The sequence below is a fragment of the Tupaia chinensis genome, unplaced genomic scaffold, assembly GCF_000334495.1.
Source record: "Tupaia chinensis unplaced genomic scaffold, TupChi_1.0 Scaffold000330_1, whole genome shotgun sequence".
NCBI classification, from domain to species: domain Eukaryota; kingdom Metazoa; phylum Chordata; class Mammalia; order Scandentia; family Tupaiidae; genus Tupaia; species Tupaia belangeri.
Genome location: NW_006159824.1, coordinates 2,037,841 through 2,059,394, shown reverse-complemented (window position 1 = coordinate 2,059,394; position 21,554 = coordinate 2,037,841). Strand labels below are relative to the sequence as shown.

The 21,554-nt window shown below is 45.5% G+C and overlaps 2 protein-coding genes across 2 annotated transcripts in view; one reads left to right on the top strand and one right to left on the bottom strand.

Moving 5' to 3' along the window:
• PELP1 (proline, glutamate and leucine rich protein 1) overlaps nucleotides 1-21,554 on the top strand; it is a 34,736-nt gene that overhangs the window by 6,915 nt on the left and 6,267 nt on the right. Inside the window, 5 exon segments of the mRNA XM_006151852.3 lie at nucleotides 8,050-8,114; nucleotides 8,855-8,960; nucleotides 13,914-14,063; nucleotides 14,315-14,386; nucleotides 21,397-21,456. Coding sequence (XP_006151914.1) covers nucleotides 8,050-8,114; nucleotides 8,855-8,960; nucleotides 13,914-14,063; nucleotides 14,315-14,386; nucleotides 21,397-21,456 — 453 coding nt within the window.
• LOC102479030 (dihydrofolate reductase) lies at nucleotides 1,557-4,732 on the bottom strand. Its single transcript, XM_006151888.2, has 2 exons — nucleotides 4,719-4,732; nucleotides 1,557-2,333 (listed from the first exon to the last, which is right to left on the bottom strand). Exons 1-2 carry the CDS (start codon nucleotides 4,730-4,732, stop codon nucleotides 1,733-1,735), a joined length of 615 nt encoding a protein of 204 aa, XP_006151950.1. The 3' UTR covers nucleotides 1,557-1,732.

The window sequence follows — 21,554 nt, the reverse complement described above, 5'->3', positions numbered from 1 at the left end:
ATTTCACACAGAGCAGTCATCCTTTATCTGTAGTTTTGCTTTCTGTGGTTTTGGTTGTCAACAGTTAACCATGGTCTGAAAATATTAAGTGGAAAATTCCAGAAACAAACAATTTATAGGATTGAAGTCACCCAGTGTTCTGAGTGATGAAATCTTGCACCACCCTGCCCTGTTCCTCCTGGGATGTGAGTTGGCCCTCCCTGTAGTGTATGCACACTGTGGTGCAGCCCTCCTGTTAGTTACTTAGTAGCCACCTGGGTCAGCAGATTGAAAACAATGCACTTGGTTCTCCATATCTCTGGGTTCAGCCAAATGCAGATTAAAAATTTTTTTGGTGGGGAACCCAGTAAAAAATAATACAATTTAAAAAATATAGATAAGAATAGTGCAGTATAACAATGACAGAACACAAGCACATGTGTGTGAGAGTAAAATTAAGGGGGACCCCCCTCCACAGAATCTGCTCACACAGCAGTCCTTTTCCTCCAGCCTGTTGGATCCTGGACACTCTGGGCACTTGGGTGCATGCCTTGTGTTTTTTCAGGCTGATTGGGCTGGGGATTTGAACCACTGGCACAGTGTGGGTCTGGCTTCTCTTGAGCAGCACATTACTGTGCCGACCCACTCTGCCAAATTTTTTTTTTTTTTTTTTAAGGTTTTTGTCATAGGACCTGCATGCTTGCTAGAGAGAGACCTAGAGGGAACGTGAGAAATCACCCTCCAGGGAGTATGGTCACGCCGCAGTCTCTTCTCTTGGGATCTTGGGCATGTATGCATACATGCCAGTTATGATTCTCAAGCTGTCAAGTCTGGGACTCGAACTGTGGTTGGCTATGTAGAATCCAGCACCTTAACCACCACACCACCTGCTGACCTCCCACTCTTGCCATTTTACACAAGGAACTGAAAGATCTGTGGATTTTGGTATCTGGAGCTCCAGGAACCAGTCCCCCACAGATACTGAGGGATGCCTGTCTGTACAGTTCAGCACTATTTATGGTTTCAGGCATCCATTAGAGGTTTAGGAACGCTTACCCTGTGGTAGAGGGGACTGCTGTAACTGAACCAGACAATGTGTGGCCCTTTGGGTTAGGCTTCTTTCAGTTAGAGTTTTCAAGGTTCCTTCATGTACCAGAACTTCATTTATTTATTTATTTATTTTGAGAATTAATTAACTTTATTTATTTATTTACTTATTTAATTTGACCAGAGAGGGACCGAGCAAGAGAGCGAGAGAGGGAAAGTGAGAAAGCAAGTAGCCAGGTCTTGGACTCAAACCACGGTCGGCCATGTGGGAATCCAGCACCCTTAACCACCACACCACTTGCCAGTCCCACACGCACACAAATTTCACAAATAATGACCATTTTTAGAAAAAGTTACATTTATCCCTGGACATATTTGTAACTTCCTTTTAGAATAAATTCAAGAAAGGACTGGACTTTCAGATTTCAAGCTGGTCTGCCTGTAGTGAGTCTTTCAGCCCCGGCTACCCTAAGCAGGTGCCGTGGACTCAGCTTTGGGGGAGAAGCATTGAGACAGCTATGGCAAGAAGCTGTGACAGTTATGGCACAAGTGGTATCTGATATAGTCTATTTAACATTAATGGGAATAAAAGCATACTGCTTAGAAATTATTATCCCTAGATCTGAAGTCAACAAAAGCCTTTTTTTCTTATATAAAAATATACACTTTTTCAGAGGAGGGGAAACAGCTTGAAAACACATTCCCATCAGTCGTTCTTTTCATACACTTCAGACTTATCCTTAATGCCTTTCTCCTCCTGGATATCAGAAAGAACACCTGGGTATTCTGGGAGAAGTTTATATTTCTCCAAATCAATTTCTGGAAAAAAGGTATCACTTTCAAAATCCTGCATGATCCTTGTCACGAACAGTGTAAGATGGCCTGGCTGGTTCATGGCTTTCTTATAAACAGAACAACCTCCCACTATCCAAACCATGTCCACTTGATTAACTAATTCTGGTTGCTCAATAAGTTTTAGGGCATCATCCAGACTCTTGGCAAGAAAGTGAGCTCCTCGTGGAGGTTCCTTGAGTTCTCTACTGAAAACAAAATTAATTCTGTCTTTTAAAGGCCGATTCTTTTCAGGAATGGAAAACCAGGTCTTCCTACCCATAATCACGATATTTTGTTTACCTTCTACTGAAGAAGTTATGGTCATTCTCTGGAAATACTTAAATTCATTCCTGAGCAGAGGCCAGGGCAAGTCCCCGTTCTTGCCGATGCCCATGTTCTGGGACACAGCGACGATGCAGTCTAGCGGACGAACCGTGACAGCAGCGGGAAGCAGCTCCGAGCTCGCTCTCCAACTTTATTTATTTTTATGGCTGAGTAATGATCACTTGTATGGATATGTGGAGAGTTGACCCTTGAATAATATGGGCATGTCCCCTCCCTGCAGTTGACAATCCAGGTATAACTTAAAAAATTTATTTTTTCTTTTAGGGTTTTGCTCTAGAATGTGTGTATTCACTGGAGAGAGTCACAAAGAGATGGAGGAAAGAGGGGAAATGAGAAATCACCCCGAAAGGGGGGTTGGCCATGCTCCTGTCCCTTCTCCATTCTCTTCTTGGGATCTTGGGCACACATGCACATGTACTTGGTGTGTTTTATTTCAGGTCTCTAGGTTTCGGACTTAAGCATGGAGTCAGCTAGTGGGATCCAGCACCTTAACCACCATGCTACTATTGGCCCTAAAAATTAATTAAAAAAATTATTTTTATATTGCCCGATAGTACATGGACTTCCCAGAGAGAGACAAAGAAAAAGGAAAGAAGTACCCCTCAGTGGGATATGGTCACGCCTCAGTGTCTTCTCCATTTCCCCATCGTATTGGGGTTTTTGGGCATGTATGCATATGCCTCAGGCATGGTTTACAAGCCACTGAGGCTGGGATATGAACCATGCAGTTTGACATGTGGGATCTGGCTTCTTTAACCACTAGGTCTTGGGACAGGTTGTCCAGGTGTAACTTTTGACTACTAGTAACCTATTCCAGAGAGCTCAGAGTGGAGCAGGTGTGCCCACCGTAGCCCCAAGTGTTCACCCTTCCCCCACCACGTTTTCCACTGCAGTGGCCACAGTCCCACCCATAGTGCAAGACAGCAGTCACTCTCTCTTCTCTCCAAAGATCCAGTTCAAGGTCCTGCTGTTGGAGTTGTTCCTTGACCCCAAGGTGGCAGAGCAGATTCAGAGGCACCACCCCACCCCTGCCAGTGACCAGTCATTCCCAGAGATAGATGAAGATCTGATTCCCAGACCCCTTCTCAAGTCTATTTGTCAGTGTTTCCAGGGCAACAGAAGATGACAAGGACCACAACCAGAATGAAATAGCTCCACATGATAGTTGAACATCACCTGGAGAAATGGTAGCAAGGGGAGAAGCCTAAGGGAGCTGCCAGGAGCTCAGGGAACCACCCACGTGGGCTCACAGGCACAGCAGTGGAGTCAAGGCTGTGCATCTCTGGGGCAGCTCAGGTGCCTGCAGGGTCCATCCCTAAAACTCAGGAGAGGGCAGTGACAACTCAGCACAGAGGAACCCCTTAACTCATGTACTGCCATTGAATTCCCAGGGAGACAGCTCAGTCAGAAGACAAGCTTCCTGGAGTCAAGGCTATAGTTTGAGAATGTGTGGGTACTGGGCTTGTTTCTTACTTGTTTTTCACTTTTGGGGAAAACTTCTCCCTTTTTAAAAAAGAATTATATCATTTATTATTTTTAAATAATTCATTTTATTTATTATTATTATTATCTGTGACCAGAGAGAGTGTGAGAAATGTGAGAAAGCAAGCCACCAGGTCTGGGACTCTAACTGCAGTCAGCCACGTGGGAGTCCAGTGCCCCACAAGGTCCCTAATTTCATTTATTATTATTATTATTACCAATTTTTAATTTGACCAGAGAGAAGGAATGTGAGAAAGTAAGCTGCCAGGTCCAGGACTCAAACCATGGTTGGCCATGTGGGAATCCAGCACTTTAACCACCACACTACCTGCCAGCCTCGAAAATCTCTTGTTCTTAAAGAGTAATAAATTTGGGCCTGCAGGTGGTATGGCAGTTAAGGTAGCTGGATCCCAGATAGCTGACTGTGCAGTTCGAGTCCTGGACCCAGTGGCTTGGAAAATCCCCAGGTGTATATACATGTGTCTCCAATCTTTTTTTTTTTTTTTTTTGAGAGTTTTTTATTTATTTATTTTTTTTTGCTATAGAGCGCGTGTGCTCGCCAGACAGAGAGAGACAGAAAGCAAGAAATCACCCCCCAGGGCGTGTGGGGGCTGGCCATGCCGCCATCCCTTCTCCTCCGTTCTCTCGGGATCTTGGGCACGCATGCACATGCGCCCGGTGTGAATTTTAAGCCACCGGGTCTGGGATGCGAACCCCAGTCGACTACATGTGAGTCCAGCGACATAGCCATTACGCTAATTGCTGGTCCTGTGTCTCCAATCTTAACTGCTCGTCCCGTGTCTCCAATCTTGAGAAGAGACTGAGGGAGAAGGGATTGTGGTGTGGCTATCTCCCCGGGTGATGCTTGCTCACTTTCTCTCTCTGTCTCAGGTGGGTGCATGTGCATATAGGGGAAAAAAGATAAATTTGGTGTTATGCTTAAATAAAGAAAGAGAAATACATGCCTATGAGTGTAATTCCAACCTGTGTTGTTAAGGCATAGAGTGCGTTGTACTTGTTTATCCATTCACCTGTTGATGGACATTTGGATAGTTTCTACTTTTTGATAAGAGTGCTGTTGCCCAGTTGGTGGTGTGGGTTTTAAGTAGCTGGATTCTCACATGACTGACTACTATTTGAGTCCCAGACTCTGTAGTGTGAAAATCATGCTGAGTGTGTGTGCCCAAAGTCCTGAGAGGAAAATGGAAGAGAAGGGATTGTGGCATGGCCATCCCTCCTGGAAGGTGATTTCTCACTTTGCCTTTCCCTCTGTCTCTCTCCCACAAGCACATGCTCCCTATGGCAAAAACAAACACACACAAATATAACAACAACAGAAGAATGCTGCTGTAAACATTCATGTACAAGTGTTTGCGAGAATGTGTGTGTTCATTTCTCCCGGGTGTATACCTAGGGATGGAATGGCTGGGCCATAAGTATAACCTTTTAAAAAACTGCCTGGCTCTACTATTGTACTTTTTTTTTTTTTTTTTTTAAATAGAGATTTTTGCTATTTGGTACACACGCTTATGGGAGGAGTAGAGAAAGAGAGAAGAGGCGAGAAATCGTTCCTCAGGGGGATGGCCACGCTGCAGTCCTTTCTCCTCCATCCTCCTCTTGGGATCTAGGGCACGTGTGCTCATGTGCCCAGCGTGAGTTTTAAGCCATTGGATCCGAGACTCGAACTGCAGTCTACTACATGGGAATCCAGTAACGTAACCATTATGCCATCTGCTGGTCCCTGTTGTACATTTAAAAAATTATTATTATTTTAAATATTTATTTAATTCCATTTGTTATTATTATTTTTTATTTTGACCAGAAAGAGAGAGACCTGGCAGGCCACTGGGTCTGGGACTTGAACCGCAGTTGGTCATGTGGGAATCTAGCACCTTTATCCACCATACCACTTGCTAGCCCCTATTACTATTTATTTTTTTTAATTTGATGAGAGAGCAAACCGCCAGGTCGGGGCCAGGTCAGCTATGTGGGAGTCCTGCACCTCAACCACCATGCCACCTGCCAGCTCCTCTGGTGTACATTTTTACCAGCAGTGTATAAGGTTATCATTTTCCTTTTGGTCCCTGTCTAAATGACTTTTTGTTTTTTAAGCACCAGAGGACACATGTCCTACATTAATTTATTGAATGAATTGAATGAACACTTTTCCTCTGTAAGAGGAGAGACCTTTGTTATTCAGCTCTATATTCCTTAACCTGACCCAGTACATATTAGGTAGATAGGCAGGGTGAGAGTAGGGGGAGAAAGCACCTCCTAATGGGGCATGGTTACACAGCAACCCCTTCTCCATTTCTGTGCCTTCTAGGGATTTGGGGCATGCACACATACATGCTGACAGCATTTTTAAAGCTGCCAGGGCTGGGATTTGAACCGTGGTCAGCCATTGTAGGACCTGGTTCCTTTAACTATTAGGCTATGAGACCAGCTCTGAGTGACCTTTTTATAGAGGACTTTTGTACCCACTCTACTACTTGAAATATGATTTCAATTCCTACGTCAGGTACACCTTTCCTTTCTTACTCTGCTTTATTTTTCCCTGTAGTACTTAGTAGTCTCTGACATACTGTGTTTTTGCTTTAATTGTTCAGTCTCCTTTAAAACTAGAAAACAATCTGTTTAGCAACTCAAACAATTGTTTCATATGAAGTAGAATTTTGGGGGGAGGGGAAGAGATTTTTGCCGTTGGGTGTATTGACTTGCCAGAGAGACAGAGACAGAGAAAGCGAGAAATCACCCCCTGGGAGGATGGCCACATCACAGTCCCTTCTCTTGGGATTTTAGGCAGGCATGCACATGTGAGTTTTAAGCTTCTGTGTTTGAGACTTGAACTGCGATCAACTACGTGGGAGTCCAGCAGTGTAACCATTACACCATCTGCTGGTCCTTGTTTAATTAGGTTTTTTTTTTTTTTAAGAGAGATTTTTGGCTTAGGGTGCATATACTTGCTAGAGAGAGAAACACAGACACAGGGAAAGTGAGAAATTACTCCCAGGGAGATGGTCATGCCACAGTCCCTTCCCCTCCATTCTCTTCCTGGGATCTTGGGCGTGTGCACATGGACCTGGTATGATTTTCAAGTGACTGGGTCGGGGACTCAAACTGCAGTCTGCATGTGGGAGTCCAGTGACATAACCACTACACCACGTGCTGGTCCCATGAAGTAGATGTTAAATACGTAATACATACTTTGATTTTCTACAGGGCACACAGGCTTGTTGGAGCACCCCCCCAGGCGGGTTGATCTTCCATTCTTTCTGGATTTGGGACACTTGCACAGGGCATGACACCAGGTCCGGGACTTGAATAGTGTTCTCAGCCCTGTGGGATTCAGCATTTTAACCATCACGCCGCTGGCTAGCCCAGTATTAAATACATTAATTTATTGAATGAATCGAATGAACACTTTTCCTCTGTAAGAGAAGAGACCTTTATGTTATTCAGCTCTATATTCCTTAACCTGACCCAGTACATATTAGGTATTTCTACTGTCTGTCTACCTATCTATTTTCTGAGAGAGATTTTTGCTATAGGGCACGTGCGCTTGCCAGAGACAGACAGAGACAGAAAGTGAGAAATCACCTCCTGGGGGGGATGGTCATGCTGTAGTCCCTTCTCCTCGGGAGTTTGGGCACACACATACATGTGCCTGTTGTGAATTTTAAGCCACCAGGTCTGGGACTTGGAACTGTGGTCGACTACATGGAAGTCCAGCAATGTAACCAGCCATCTGCTGGTCCCCATATTAGGTATTTCGAAAGAATGAGCAGCGCCCACCATTAGGGAGGTATAGCTGTCGTGAGAGGAGTCTGGGCATTTAGGGGATGCAGGAGGTAACTTATGGGAGGGCTAATGAAGTAGTTCTGCTTGCCTTGGTCTGTGTTGGCATTTTTTATACTCTGAGGAAGCCAGGAACAGGAGTTGGAGGAGCACGGTTGTTTGGGGTGAAGGAAGACGGATAGCAGACGAGCTCAGTGTCCATTCAGCAAGTGTTTGTGTGTGTCTTCTGTGAGCAGGGTGCTGCCCAGTGACCTGGAGGCAAGCAGGCCTGTGGGTGAAGTCTGGCAGAGGGATGAGCTGGGCTGTTCTCTGTTAGCACCAGTTCCCTAGGTGCGGCATTGTGGAAGGAGCCAGGCAAGATGTGACTTGAGGAAAGGTTGAGGGGACAGGCTGCTGTGTGTTATCCGCAGGGAGGAAGGGCAGAGGCTGCAGGCTTCAGAGAGATGGTCTTTTGGCTGCAGAAAAGATGCGGTATCAGAAAGGCTTCATAGGCGCTGGACCAGGGAAGGGCGTGGGGAAATTCCTGAGTGTCTATTAACATCCTGTTCCATTTTTTTCTTCTAGAACCTTTCAGCCGTTGGGGCATTGGTGAGTCTCAGTAATGCACGTCTTGGGTCCATCAAAACTCGGTAAGTCTTTAATCCTGTTTTTCCCTCCAAGAGGATATTCTCTTTAGAACTGGGCTGTGTACATCTGTCTCTCCATTGTCACCTCCCGTGGATTCAGGAGAGTCTCCATTCCTAAGGGTGGAGAGGTTTTTGTCTTTTCTTATGCTCATTTGAGTTGAACCCCACCTTTTCCAGGTCCCAAGTTACCCATTTCCCACCTGCAGTTACCTCTGCTCTCTTCTTTGCTTGCTGTCCGCACCTTACCCCAGGTCCTCTAAGTATTGGGTTGTTGGGAAAGTCTTGACATCTTTTTTTCTATGTTTTTCTGTACAGAATGCTTCATGACTTTTCCAATGATCCAATACTTAAAGGGTTAGAAACCACAGTGGTTCTGGGGGTGAAGTCTTGGTTTGGCCCCGATGGTTTGAAAGAACAGTCGGAAACCAGCACATGGTGAATGGTTACATCACTAGACTCACACAGAGTTGACTGCGGTTCAAATCTCAGACCCAGCAGCTTAAAACTCAAGCTGAGCGCGGGTGTGTGTGTCCAGAATCCCGAGAGGAGGCTAGAGCAGAAGGGATTATGGCATGGCCATTCCCCCTAGGGGGTGATTTCTCCCCTTCTGTCTTTCTGTCTCTCTGGCGAACACATGCACCTTATAGCAAAAGTCTCTTAAAAAAAAAAAAAAAGAAAAGTCAGTAGCTTTCGCTGAAGCCCAGCTTCCACGATCTTGTCATCACTCTCTTCTTTCTTGTGAGGTTTGAGGGCCTGTGCCTGCTGTCCCTGCTGGTAGGGGAGAGCCCCACAGAAATGTTCCAGCAGCACTGCGTCTCTTGGCTTCGGAGCATCCAGCAGGTGTTGCAGGTAAGGATTCGGCTGCAGCCCTGCCTCCCCCACCCCCTCTTAGTCCCCATCCTGGTTGTGCTATGTTCTCTGTAGCTTGGACGTTTAGTTCTGAGGATGGAATGATTAGAAGCAGTTTCCTGATAGTGGAGAGGATAAGCTTCAAATAGAAACATCCTTTTTAGCTTGTTGATATTTTTATCTACTGGCTTATTTTAACTTAACCACCCTTCTCACCCTGTGACCTCTGACAGTTTCACTTCTTCATTAGTTTTTCTAATGAGTGATCTCTCTAAAGTTTCTTTTTCCAGGTATTTTTTCTGTCTACTTTTTTTTCCCCCCACTTTCACATTTGAATTATCCCTCTAACCCACCCACACACTTCTGTGTCCTTTTATGTTACTCAGCAAGCGTTTTCTGAGCACACATGGCAGGCTGTGCGCTAAGGCCTAGGGAGACGTGGTAAGATGTATGTGAACCTGCTTTCCTCGTGCTCCGAGTCCAGGGCAAGGGCTGGGAAGTTGTTCTGTGAAGTAAATGTTTACAGATGGTAAGTGTTTTAGGCCTGAGATCCACATTTGGTTTCTATTGCATATTGTTTGTTTTCCAACCCTCGGAAAATATAAAAACCATTCTTCCTCATGGGCCATGCAGAAGCAGGCATGCACAGACCACATAGTTTGCCGATCCCCATTGTAGTGGGAGACATTGGCTTGAATAACATGGATGAGTGTGCAAGGATGAATTGAGTTTAGTGCTGTGACCGGGGTGGTTTATGTCATGGTGATTGAGGCGGAGGGTTAGGAAGGGCTTTTCTGAACTGATCAGTAGGAGTAAGTTGGGCTGAAGGACATGTTCTAAGTATGCAAAGGCCCTATGAGGAGGTTGGCACCACTTGAAGAACTGCAGGCAAGCTGGTGTGGCTGTTTATGAGGTGTGACTGGTAGGTACATAGGCAGGAAGCAAGCCATGTATGGCCTTGTAGGCCAGTGCTGACGATTTTGGTTTTTATTCTTGGAGCAGTGGGAATTCATCAAGGGTGTTTTTTTGTTTTTTGTTTTTGTTTTTTTGAGAGGTTTTTGCTAGAGGGTGCATGTGCTTTCCAAGAAGATAGAGACAGAAAGCCAGAAATCACCCCCTGGGGGGGATGGCCACGCCGCAATCCCCTCTCCATTCTCCTCGGGATCTTGGGCACGCACACATGTGTCCGGCGTGAGTTTAAGCCACTGGGTCCAGGATGCAAACCACGGTTGACTGCGTAGGAGTCCAGTGATATAGCCATTACACTAACTATTGGTCCCTTTTGTTTGTTTTTGATAAGGGTGTGCCAGAGAGAGAGAATGCATACGTGCATGTGTGCACATACTCTTCCCCTTACCCTTGATAGGGTCTTGTCGTACTGCCATTTCCTTTTCCCATCCCTCTAGCTCTTTGGAATTTTGGTTGCCCACGTGTGTATCCTGGCATGTTTTCAGGATGACCCAGAGATCTGAGCCCACTGTCGATCATGTGACTCCCAGCAGTGCAGTCCAGTATGTTGCAAACTCTGACACCTAGCCTGGGCCCCCATTTTTTTTTGTTTTTAATGACCAGTCTTGCTATGTTGCCTAGGTCAGCCTTGAGTTCCTGCCTCCACCTCCCTGAGTAAGGATTTTAGGCATGCATATGTTAGAGGAAAAAAGATATTATTCCTCCCTCGTGGTCATGCCGCAATCCTTTTCCCTCCAGTGCTCTATCCCACTGGGATCCTAGGTAATGTCTGCCTGCCTGCCTGCCTGGTTGAGGCCAAAGCTTGAGTCTTGCAGACCATGTGGGATCTGGCTTCCTCTGCCTTTTTTTTTGGGGGGGGGAGAGGTTTTTTTTTTTTTTTTTTTTTCTTATAGGGTTTTGTTCTCTGCCAACACACAAGGGGAAGCGAGAAATCACTCCCTTCTCCTCCATTCTTCTCTTGGGATCTTGGGCACGCACGCACACGCGCCCGACGTGAGTTTAAGCCACCGGGTCCAGTACTTGAACCGCGGTCGACTACATGGGAGTCCAGCGACATAGCCATTACGCTAACTGCTGGTCCCAGAAGGAAAGTGATAAAGCAAGCTGCCAGGCCCGGGACTCGAACCGCAGTTGGCCATGTGGGAGTTCAGTGCCCTTAACCACCACACCACCTGCTGGCCCCTGGCTTCCTCTGCTTAATCAGTGCTTAATCACTGCACTGTGGTGTTGGTCCTAAATGTTTCAAGTAGGGATGAGGACGTGATAATGGTAGTAACACGATCGAAATTTTCATTTGAAAATACCATTTTGGCTGCTATGTGGAGAAAGGATTAGAAAGGAGCAGAATGAAAGTTGAAACTATGTAGAAGGCTCCTAAAGTAATCTAGGAGGATGTCCGTGGTAGCTTGAACTAGGGCGGTATCAGTAGAACTGATGAGTAGCAGACAGGTTTGTGGGAGGTTCTGAGGCAGGGTGGACAGGTCCTGGTGATTGAATAGCATCAGAGAGAGGCTGTGTCTAGGATGCCTCCTATATTTCAGAATGCTGGAAGACAGAACCAAGGTCAGAGGGGAGGCAGAGAAAATACCATGTGTGGCCTTGGGTATTTAGTAGAAGCCCTCTTAACTAATCATCCCCCTCATCTGGCACATGCAGAAGTGGCCAGATGTCTCAGTGTAGCTTCACAGGTTCAGTGAGTGGGGGCTTTTCAGCTGACATGTTTTACAAAGGGGAATAATGAAGACTGCAATGTTTGAAGTTGAAAGTTAAAGATGGCAGTTAAATGAGTTCTTGTGGACTGAATTTTAAGGCATGCCGCATTTAACACTCAGGTAGAGGGGGGAGAGCCTACAAAGGAGACCCGACAGTGGTAGGAAGGAGATAACCAGGATTGTGGGTTTGAGGGACTCCAAGGGAAGAGGGCGGAGTCATTTCTATTCACACCCTCACGAGGTGGAACAAAACATGACTGAGAATTGCTTATCAAATTACTCCTCGAGGGCTGTAAGACTGTAGTGAAAGTTTTTGGTGGGGCAGTGGACATTGAAGCTAGACTGACATAGGATGAGAAGTGAGTGGGAAGGGGAATGGAACTAGGTAAAATAGGCCATACTTTCCAGATAATTTGGCTCCAATGATAAGGAAGTTAGGCAATTACTGGGATTTGGCAAATGGAGTATGGGCTCAAGGAAAGAATTCCCAAGGTGAGAGAGACTTGAGCATGTGTAAATGTACATGGGAAGAATGTATTTGAGAGGGACTAGTTAGAGACACAGGAGAAAATGCGAGTTCACGTGTAAGGCTCAAAGAAGGGGGAGGGAGAGTATCAAAAGCACAGCTGGCCAAGATTGGCCTTGGATTGGAGGAGGAGGAGGATGAGTATGAAGATTAGGTTTTTAGTTTGGGAATGGGAAGCAAAGGTTGCTCCATCTTTGGGCTTCTGTTTTCTTTTGAAGTTGTAGGTATGGTCATCAGAGGGTGACAGTGGTGGGGAAGGTTGGGATTTGGAAGTTGAAGGAGAAGGTGTGAGTAGTGGAACGAGTTAGAGAGAAAGGCAGTAGGATTACTGGCCAGTGCTGAAGGCCTGTGTGTAGTTGGTAGGCACATCTGTTCTTACTTTCGTCATAATTATTTTCATTTGTTTTGTTGACACATGGCCTCCTCTGGTTTAGCAAGAGATATATACCGAATGCTTTTTCTTTAGATAGGTGTTATTTTTCCAGGGAAGTCTTTCTAAGTCACTTTTTTTTAATAAAAGCTCTATGAGTTCCAGGATAGGTTTGAACCTGCCAGAAGCAAGGTTGGAGAGGTAGGACAGTTTTGTTGTAGTCAAAACTTCTTTTTCTTTCTTTTTTTTTTTTGGAGAGGTTTTCACTGTAGGGCGCGTGCGCTCGCCAGACAGAGAGAGAGACATAGAGACAGAAAGTGAGAAATCACCCCCCAGAGGGGATGGTCACGCCGCAATCCCTTCTCCTCCATTCTCTTCTCGGGATCTTGGGCACGCACGCACACGCGCCCGGCGTGAGTTTTAAGCCACCAGGTCTGGGACTCGAACCGCGGTTGACTACGTGGGAGTCCAGCGACATAGCCATTACGCTAACTGCTGGTTCCCAACCAAAACTTATTTTTCAAAAGTGCTTTTTTTCCATTGCCAGGAGGGAAACATATAACATATATGTGTATTTTATAATATATTTTTAAAATTTGCTTCAGGGCACATGCGCTTGTAAGAGAGACAGAGAGAGGAGAGAGAGAAAGCACTCTTAAAGGGAACAGTCACTCCACAACCCCTTCCCCTCCATTTCTCCCTCCATTTAAGATTTTGGGCATACATGTTCATGTGCCCGATGTGTTTTTCAAGCTGCCAGGTCCAGAACTCAAACCATGCAGTTGGCCATGTGGGTTCCAGCTTCATCAACCACCAAGCCATGGACTGGCTCTGTGAAACATATTTATTTTTATTTGTTTTTTAATTTATTAATTGCCAGAGGGCATGCATATTCTTTAGAGTGAGACACAGAGAGGGAAAAAGCATCCCCAATGGGATGTAGTCCTACCACAATCCCTTCTCCTTTTCTCTGTTCTGTAATATTTTTCAAGCCACTAGAGTCTGGATTCGAACTGTGGTCGGCCATGTGGGATCTGTTTTCCTTAACCGTTAGGCTCTAGGGCTGGCCCTCATTAGGGAAATAGTAAATGGGAGAATGAAACTCTCAAGATCTTCCAGATAGGCGTAAGTTGTGGCTTTATTACCTTTCCCCCAAATTCCTAGGGCCCTGAATACTCAATGGGAAAGTATGCCCTTTCCGTAGACAAATACGTTTCTTTTGTATACTTAACGTTTCTCTTGCCTTTTTTTCCTACAGTTAGTAGATTTGTTGGTAATATTGACAGTAACTCTGGAGTTTCTCAGACTCCCTTCTGTTCCTCCTCCTCTTGGTGGCAGTAAAGGTGAGGTTGGAAGCATGGGGTGTTGTTCTTTAGTCCCAGGATCCACCCCCCATAATGGAGTTGGCTGTGGCCGTCCTGAAGGACCTGCTCCGTTATGCAGCCCAGCTTCCGGTGCTGTTCCGGGACATCTCCATAAACCATCTCCCTGGGCTTCTCACTTCCCTGTTGGGCCTCAGACCAGAGGTGAGACACCTCCCCAGTCACCCTGCCCCACAGCCCCTTTGAGTGCTTGTCTTCCCTCACAACGTGTGGATTTAAAAATGTGATGGGAAGTGATTGGGGAACAAGATTGAAGAAGTGGAAAGAGGAGGGGGTCAAGGAGAAGTGACTGTATGGAGACGGGACTGTCCTGGGTGGTGGGGTGAGATGGGGGTCTGTAGGGGTCTTGGGCACTTGGCTTTTTCCTCCTTCCTTACTTTCTGTTTTTCCCACAGTGTGAACAGTCAGCATTGGAGGGAATGAAGGCTTGCATGACCTATTTTCCTCGGGCTTGTGGTTCTCTCAAAGTAAGTATTCATGGAAATTTCGCTCTCCACCAACATAAGCCTTGATAGCTGTCTGACCTCAGATTCACTCTGAGATTCTAAGCATCTGTCTTCCGATTTCTAAGATCTATCTATATTTAAAGTCACTACAACTCTAATTACACCACCTTGTAGCACTTATCTCATTTAGTCTTCACAGATAAAGAAATTAGAATTAAGTAATTTTCCTAAGATTGGCAAGGATAAGAACTTGATATCTGATGCTAAAGCCCAGACTCTTAATTGTAGATTCCTTCTTTCTGCCCTGCCTTTTCTGTATCTTTAAAATGCCTGCCCATCTTTCTACCATCTTTGCTTACTTTGCTCCTGATTTGCTCAAGGAATCCTTCCTGACGTTATCACTTCCCTACAGCAGCTGCCCCCAAACTTCTTTCTCCTTACATTCTTGACTAAACTCCCTCTGTTGCTTCCTTGCTCTTGCCCAGGTTGTCCTGATCCACACAAGTTGACTGTGCAGCAGTCTTCCTAGGTTAGACAGGCAGGGTTCATGAGGGTTGGGTGAGGGAGCAGGTCAGTAAAGAATAGCAGTTTTGGGGCCAGCAGGTGGCATGGTGAAGGGCACTGGACTCCCACTTGGCCAACTGTGGTTTAAGTCCCAGACCTGGTGGATGGCTCTTTCAACTCTGTCCTTCTCTGGTCACATTAAAATAAATACAAGTTAAAAAGATACAATAATCTTTTTTTTTTTTTTTTTAAAGAATAGTTTTATTTTTCTAGGAGATACAATAACATATAAATGGCTTACAAGTTCTACAAAAGCAGTAGGTTAAAGGGCCATTTGCAATTGGCATATTTGTGTCTGCAGTGTGATTGGCTGCTGGCTTTATCTACAAACAAGTAGTTGTTCTCCTGTACATGACATATTCTCCCTTGTTTTGTTTGCTCATATCAGCCTGGCAAACCATTGGGCACCCCCTTATTTGATGGAAGCACAGATCTATAGAGCCCTGGAATTTATAGCAAATTAATTTTTTTGTATAACTGACATGGTTAACTATGTTGGCCATCAATATTATCAGTTAAGGAGATTTGCCATTGCTGTTGTCTTGAAATTAAGAAGACATGGTTCTGTGACCAAACAAAGAGAATACGCTTGTGAAAGGAAAGGGAACTGGGGTGCCCACTTTGTGCCAGGCACACTGCTGATGCCAAGTTGTCTCATTTTATCGTTGTGATCTGTCTGCGGCATTCATATTTTCACATTTTACAGAGGAGAAAACCAGCTCAGAGAGACTCAGGTGACCCAGCCCAAGGTTATATTTGGTAGTTGGAAAGCTTCAGCACACAGATTCTAGCACTAATCATGACTCTGATAAATGTTTCGTGGCTCTGTAGATCACTGGCTTGAAAGATATGGAGCTCCTTGGCCACTTGTGCTGTGATCAGGTGCTAGGTACCTTTCGTGGTACCTAGTAACTGGTTACTGGTAGTATCTGAAAAGTTCTCAGCAGGTGGCACTTCTCAGTGAGCATGGCTTCATGTCCTTGTTGGTTCTTTATTTTCATATGAATGCCACTAATCAGAGCTGATAGAATCTTGAGGTTGGTAGAATAGGACTTTGTCAAGAAGATATTTAGAGGAAAAAAACAATGGGACCAGCAGTTAGCGTAATGGTTATGTTGCTGGACTCCCATGTCGTTGACTGCAGTTCGAGTCCCAGACCCGGTGGCTTAAACTCATGCCGGGCGCATGTGCATGCATGCCCAAGATCCCAAGAGGAGAATAGAGGAGAAGGGATTGCAGTGTGGCCATCTCCCCGGGAGTGATTTTTCTCTTTCTGGCAAGCACACGCACTCTATAGCAAAAAGCAAGCCCCCGCCCTCTAAAACAAAAAAAAAAAAAAAAAGAAAGGTATTTAGAATAATACATGAGTTTTACTAAATGTTGGTTAAGTTTTGTTTTGTTTTTAAGTTTTACTAAACTGAGGCCAGCAGGTGGCATGGTGGTTAAGGCATTGGAATTCCCACATAGCTGACTGCAGTTTGAGTCCTGGACCTGGTAGCTTGCTTGCACGCGCTCTCTCTCTCTCTCTCTCTCTCTGTCTCTGTCTTTCTCTGGCAGAAACTCGTGAAAAAATAAACAAATAAAAAGTAGGAAAATCTTTTTTAAAAAAAGTTTTACTAAACTTAATAAAAACTGCCTATCTTGCAAAATGTTTTGTAGGTTTACTTCTCAAGAAATACAGACTAGCGGTTTGTCCCTGGTCAAGAGTTAGTGAGGTTTTACTGCAAATGTCTATTTTGATTTAATTCTATTAGGTATTACCTGTATATACCTTCGTCCGCATCTGCCCCCCATGAAAGTAGAGGGTAAATAGAATATTGCCTGCAGAATAGGTATTTAAGTCATCATGGAGGTTATAAGGCCAGGTGTTCGCATGGCTGTTGCTCTGTAATTTTCAGTGTGAGTGGTCAGGGGACTTCATCTGTACTTTATAGCCTTTTGTCAGACAGTGCAGTTTTTGAAGTTACAGCCTGAGTTTTGAGTATCTTTTTCAAATCAAACAACAAGGCATTCATACCTTGTTTCAGGGCATGCCTTTATTTTTCTAATAATAAAGTATCATCTGGAGAACTTTCCTTTTAAGGATTTTGGCTTTGTCTGTTGCCAACACTTTAGATAATAACTGTTTTGTGCAAAGGCCAACACCCCGATAACCCACTTTGTGCAAAGGCTGCACCTCCGATAAGAGCCTATTTGCGCAAAGGCCAGCACCTTGATAAGAACCTGTTTGTGCAAAAGCCAGCCTTACAGATAATCTGTTTTGTGCTAGGCCCCAGGGGAAGTTTGTACTTGGGAAATCTTCAGACCAGTACTTAGGAAATCAATAACTGCTGTTCTGCAGTGTTTTTTCTCTGGCCCATTCCCCAAATGCTGCCAGGGCAGTTGTAGGGTTAATTCTCCCAAATGGTGTCTCTCAAGCATTCTAAGTCCAGTAATTCCCTGAACTGACTTTACCTTCCTTCCTTCTTCTTGCCAAATCGAGTGGTATTTCCTTGGATAGTGGGAAGACGCAGCCCTGAGAGAGACTCAAGATGTGCTGTGTATATATGCGTGCACACACGCATGTTTTGAGCAAAGTGTTCTAAGTGAGCCATTACTTTGGCTTGCTTTGTGGGTCAGCCAGCAGACCTTGTGGTCCACTTCACCCCACTGTGCTCTGCTTTGCTGCAGTCACAAAAGCAGATTTCTGTCACCCTCAGGCCAGCCTTTGGAACCAGAGTCTCAGGGAATACACGAGCAGCAGGTTGGCTGGAAGGGCTGAGTGCCACTGCAGTTGTGGCTGGGGCAGCTCTCTAAGAACTGTCATCTTCAGAGAAGCTAGTGAATCAGAAGACCTTGGGTAGTTACTCTTCTTTGGCTTGAAGTGTTCTGAAACCCTGCCATATCAGATATGCAAGTACTCCCTGAGTCCTAAGAAAAATGGTTCTGTAATAGAGCCTCTCCTACCCACTGTCAGCTCTAGCAGCACTTGTCTCAGGGTCAGTAGAATCCTGAAGTGTGATATGGGAGCTGAAAGTGGTTCCCGCTCCAGGGAGCAGAGGAGGGAGTCCTTGAAGGGTTGGTTTCTGAACCACACATGGACAGAGGCTTCTGCTCCTGTGTCCTTCCCTAAGCTCCTGTAATGTGCCTGGCACAATGGCAAATTGTTTCCCAGAAGTTCACCTTTGTGCATGTGATACCCCCGCCCCTTGGATAAAGTTAATACTCCGTAGGCTGGGATTTAAGGTCTCAGTGTGCTTCTCCATTGGCATCTTCTGATTCTGTACCTTTCCTGTTTCTTCCTTGCTGGCCGGATCTGGATTCTACCCTTTCTCTAGGCCCAGCCTGGTCCCACTCTCCCTAGCCTTAGCATCGTTCCCTCTTGGCCCACTCTCTGTCCTCTTTGTAAATGCCAGTGTGGGTTCTAGGTCGTGGTTTTTCATATGCTTATCCTGTCTCCCTGACTAATCCTTGTATCCCTCTGAAGGTGGAAATTGTCTCCTTTCTTCTTATATCTTCTTTTGTGTGATGGACTTCTCAGAATAATGTTTTTAATTCATTTAAGAAAATAAAAAGGGGGAAAAAAAAATAAAAAGGTGGACCAGCGGGTGGCATGGTGGTTAGGACACTGGACATTCCCAAATGGCTGACCATGGTTTGAGTCCCAGACCTGGTGGCTTGCTTTCTCACTTTCTCTCTCTCTCTTTCTCTTTCTCTGGTCAATTTTTTTTTTAAGAAGAAAATAAATATAATTGAATAAATAAATAAATAAGTATAAATAAAAAGGATCTGGGGGCAGCAGGTAATGTGGGGTTTAAGGTGCTAACTCCCACATGGCTGACCATGGTCCAAGTTCTGGACCTTATGACCTGTAAATCATGCCAGTTGCATGTGTGTGCGTGCCCAAAATCCCAGAGGAGAATGGAGGAGAAGGGATTGCACGTAGCCATCCCCCTTGGAGGATGATTTCTCACTGTTCCTCCCATTGTTTCTCTCTGCTGAGTGCATGCACCCTATGAGAAACAGAAATAAAAAAGAGAAAAAAGAAATGGGTCAGCAGATGGTGTGGTGGTTGAGGCACTGGACTTCCACATGCCCAACCGTAGTTTAAGTCCGGGACCTGGTGGCTTACTTTCTGTCTCTGGTGAACATGTGTGCCCTGTAGCAAATAATAATAATAATGATAAATAAAATCAAATATCTAATTATAAAAAGAACAGGGTCAATTTGGTGGCACAGTAATGACAAGCACTTTGCTCAAGCAAAGTGGACCCATATGGAAGATCCTGGGTGTGGTTCCTTATTCGACCTGTACATGCCAGGTAATCACAAGCCCCTGTGATCCCAGCTGGGTAAGAGTGGCTGGAGATGGATCATGGTGTGAGACTCCGTTGAGGGTGGTTGTCTTTTGCTTTCTCGCTCTCTATTTGGTTAATTTTAAGGTTTTTGCCATAGGACGTGTGCACTTGCTGGAGAGACAGAGAGAGAGTGAGAAATTACTCCCCCAGGGAGGATGGCCACCCACAGTCCCTTCCCCATTCTCTTCTTGTGTTTTTGTGCATGCACGTACACACTCTCTCTGTCTCTCACTTTTATGAAAGAAAGAAACTTAAAAAAATAAATATAATTTTGTGTGTGCATGCCCACAATCCTGGGAGGATAATGGAGGAGAAGGGATTGCAGTGTAGCCATTCCCCCTGGGGGTGATTTCTCAGTTTCCCTCTATCTGTCTCTCTCCAGTGAATGCATGAACCCTATGGCAAAAACCTAAAACAACAGCAGCCACAATAAACTAATTACAGGGAAACTGAATCCATTGAAATGTAGTGTCAAAGTAGTTTTAAAAATTGTAACAAAGTAGTATGTGTTTTCTTGGTTAAGATAGTAAGTAGTAGGATCTTTAAGGTGAAATGGCCCCTCTTAGTAATTAGAGTGACACAGATGAAAATAAAGGCTTATTACTTACTGGTTCTGGAGGTTACACAGTGTGTCCAGAGACCGCATTTATAGGTTGAGGAGTGCGTGGGGGACAGACGGGCTTGTGGGCCAAGACCTTCATTGAGGTCCAGGGCATTGTCCATGCAGGTTTCCCTGGGGTGTCCTTCTTGGTGCCTTAAAGCAAACAGGCATGAGTTCTAGGACACACAGTGACTCAGGTGGTCACTGTGGCATGTCCACACAGCCCATTGCGGGTGTGGGTTCAACGGGGCCAGCTCAGCACGCCGCATCTGGCCGCCCCTAGGAATGTGGTCACTAGGAGGGAGTCGTATACGGCCGATATCGGATCGGCCTCACTGGCCAGGTAGGGGTGGTTAGAACTGGAAACTGTCAGGGGTGACTGAGCTCTGCTTCTGGTGTGAAAAAGTTCCACTTATATTCAAAATGAGTGCCAAGGCTACATTCAACTATGAAATTCATTACAGGTCGACCATAATTTCAAATTAAAGATAATGTGAATGATACTTCTTTTTAAAATTTTTAAGAGAGGTTTTTGCTATAGAGTGCATACACTCACCAGAAAGACAGAGAGAGACAGAGACAGAAAGCGAGAAATCACCCCCCCCGGGGGGGGGGATGGCCACACCACAATCCCTTCTCCTCCATTCTCCTCTCGGGATCTTGGGCACACACGCATACGTGCCTGGCATGAGTTTAAGCCACCGGGTCCAGGACTCGAACCGTTTTCGACTACATAGGAGTCCAGTGACATAGCCACTACGCCAACTGCTGGTTCCCTATGTGAATGATATTTCAAGGTCTGTTTCAGCTATAACGTGCAGTGAAACGTGATAACAGTCATGGGTACTGCCGATACTGCTGGCTGGCTGCCTGCCTTTGTGATTGAGAGAGGAACGCATTTCCTAGAAAGGTTATAGGTTAGTGAAAACAGTGATGTAACTTTCCTCCATCCTTGTTCACAGGCCCCTTTTATTCTACCCTCACATAAGCGGTGGCCCTCAGGTTAAACACTCCTGCTGCTATGCTCTCACAGGAGCAGGCTGAGGAAGGGCTTGCTGACTGCAGGTTGCTACTCTGGCAGCTGCTGCAGTACCTTAGTATGACTCCACCAGCCGGCCCTTCTCGTTGGACCTTGTCCTGTGCCTCCGCTCCCTGCTTGGACCCTCATTTCTCTGGTTAAGCTGGTAGAGAGTTGGGATTGTTGTTTCTCAGTATTCTGTGTCCTTTTTTGAGGGAGATAACTGTTATTTTACAAAAACTGGTGGAAAGGAGCCGCCTTGTCTGTGTGGCAGGGGCCAGGTCCTTTCCCCTCTAAACAGGAGGCTAGGACAGAGCCGACATTCAGGATGTCTCTCCACTCTGAAAACATGTCTCGTACCAGGCGTTCGTGCCAGAGTGCTGTGCTTCTGTGTCTGTAGGTAAAGGAGAGACTTGGGCTTAGAATGTGCTGTTGCGAGTGGACAGGGTACACATCTCTGGCTTTTGGAGCTGTCTCATGAGCTTCTTTGTGTTTTGCCTCCCTCATCCAGGGCAAGCTGGCCTCATTTTTCCTGTCTCGGGTGGATGCCTTGAGTCCTCAGCTCCAGCAGGTAAAGGGAAGGCAGTAGAGAGCACGGAGCGCCTCTGACCACTCATTCCTTTCTCTGTGTTGCTGCTTTTGCTCATGTTCCTTTCTTGCTTGCATACG